The sequence below is a fragment of the Sinocyclocheilus rhinocerous genome, unplaced genomic scaffold (assembly GCF_001515625.1).
Source record: "Sinocyclocheilus rhinocerous isolate Xijiao unplaced genomic scaffold, SAMN03320098_v1.1 scaffold114, whole genome shotgun sequence".
Taxonomy (NCBI): domain Eukaryota; kingdom Metazoa; phylum Chordata; class Actinopteri; order Cypriniformes; family Cyprinidae; genus Sinocyclocheilus; species Sinocyclocheilus rhinocerous.
Window position 1 is genome coordinate 333,800 of NW_015646344.1, and position 1,389 is coordinate 335,188.

The 1,389-nt window shown below is 38.4% G+C and overlaps 1 protein-coding gene across 1 annotated transcript in view; it reads right to left on the bottom strand.

Moving 5' to 3' along the window:
- Positions 1-1,389, bottom strand: part of LOC107707309 (protein NDRG2) — a 38,140-nt gene that overhangs the window by 20,534 nt on the left and 16,217 nt on the right. Inside the window, exon 2 of the mRNA XM_016511298.1 lies at positions 901-994. Within this exon, the coding sequence (XP_016366784.1) occupies positions 901-975 (75 nt within the window). The 5' untranslated portion in view covers positions 976-994. The remainder of the gene's footprint in view (positions 1-900; positions 995-1,389) is intronic.

The window sequence follows — 1,389 nt, forward strand, 5'->3', positions numbered from 1 at the left end:
TATATATAATTGTCATGTATTAAAACAAACAAAAAGGAAATAAAAGAAAAGAATTAATAAAACGATAGAGTGCAATCAATAAAAAAGTAAAAAATAAAACAATAAGCCTCTTAAAGTTGTGCATTAACATAATTTTACCACAGTTTTAGATGTACCGTTAGGCAAAACAACTACGATAAAATCACAGTATCACAGCCTTAACTGCTGCGATTTTTTATCAAACTGTGCCAACGATGATAAAATACAGTCTTTGAAGCAAATGTGCTGTTTTTAACACTAAACTAATTGACATAATGCAAAAGATGATAAAACAGGTGAAAAACATATTTCAATGCGCATCTGTGGGATTTTCCCACCTGTTTTATAGTCAAGCAGCAAGTGAAAATCACTTAGTAAAATACCAGCACAACAATCTCCTCAGCAACACACACGATCTGAGGAATCATGCAGGTCTGAAACACAAGACTGTGTGCTAGAGGTTCCTTCTCAAGGTTTGGTTATGTATAAACAGAGGGACTTGATTTAGCAAACATCACTAACAAATAAATAACACAGTTCATTCATTTAATTGCAGGCTGTCTGGTTGCCAAGTAGCATTGCAATTTGGTGCATTAATGCCGATCTCAGGAGATGTTTTATGATCATCCAATTAGTGCGAATTATCCAAACAAATCATGATCCCAGTGTTTTTTTTTACACTAAACTTGAGTATGTTGAAGGTCTTCAAATGTGCAGCAGGTGGCAGCAAAAGGTAAGTTAATGACAGATAAGTGCATATGAAGTGTGTGTGTGTGTGTGTGTGTGTGTGTGTGTGTGCAGTGGTGTAGTGGTGTCTGGAGAAGTGGGTATACTCTTAATTTATGCCCCAATTTTTTTTTAAAGCGACCCAGCAAAGCTGACCTTCACAGTGTCCGATTGACCCGGCAGTAAAGGCTTCTCCTCCGTGATGGCAATCTCCTGCATTTCAGTCGTCATGGTGATCGGTTACGCTGTCCTGAAACAGAAGAATGCATCGTAAACACTGCGACAAAAAAACAGCCACTTAACAATGAGAACACACACACACACACACACACACACACACACACACACTCACACACACACATACGTGCACACACAAGTATGAACGTAAAACTAATAAAAACTAAAATGACAGCTTCACACAAAGACTAGACTAAAACTAAAATTAAAACAGGCCGCCAAAAACAACACTACACACAAGCACACAAACACATATGCGCACAAACACACACACACACTCACTTACACACACTGACACACACACACATACGTGCACACACACACACATATACACACACACTCACACATACGTGCACACATAAGCAGACAAACACATACGCACACACACACACACACACACACACACAC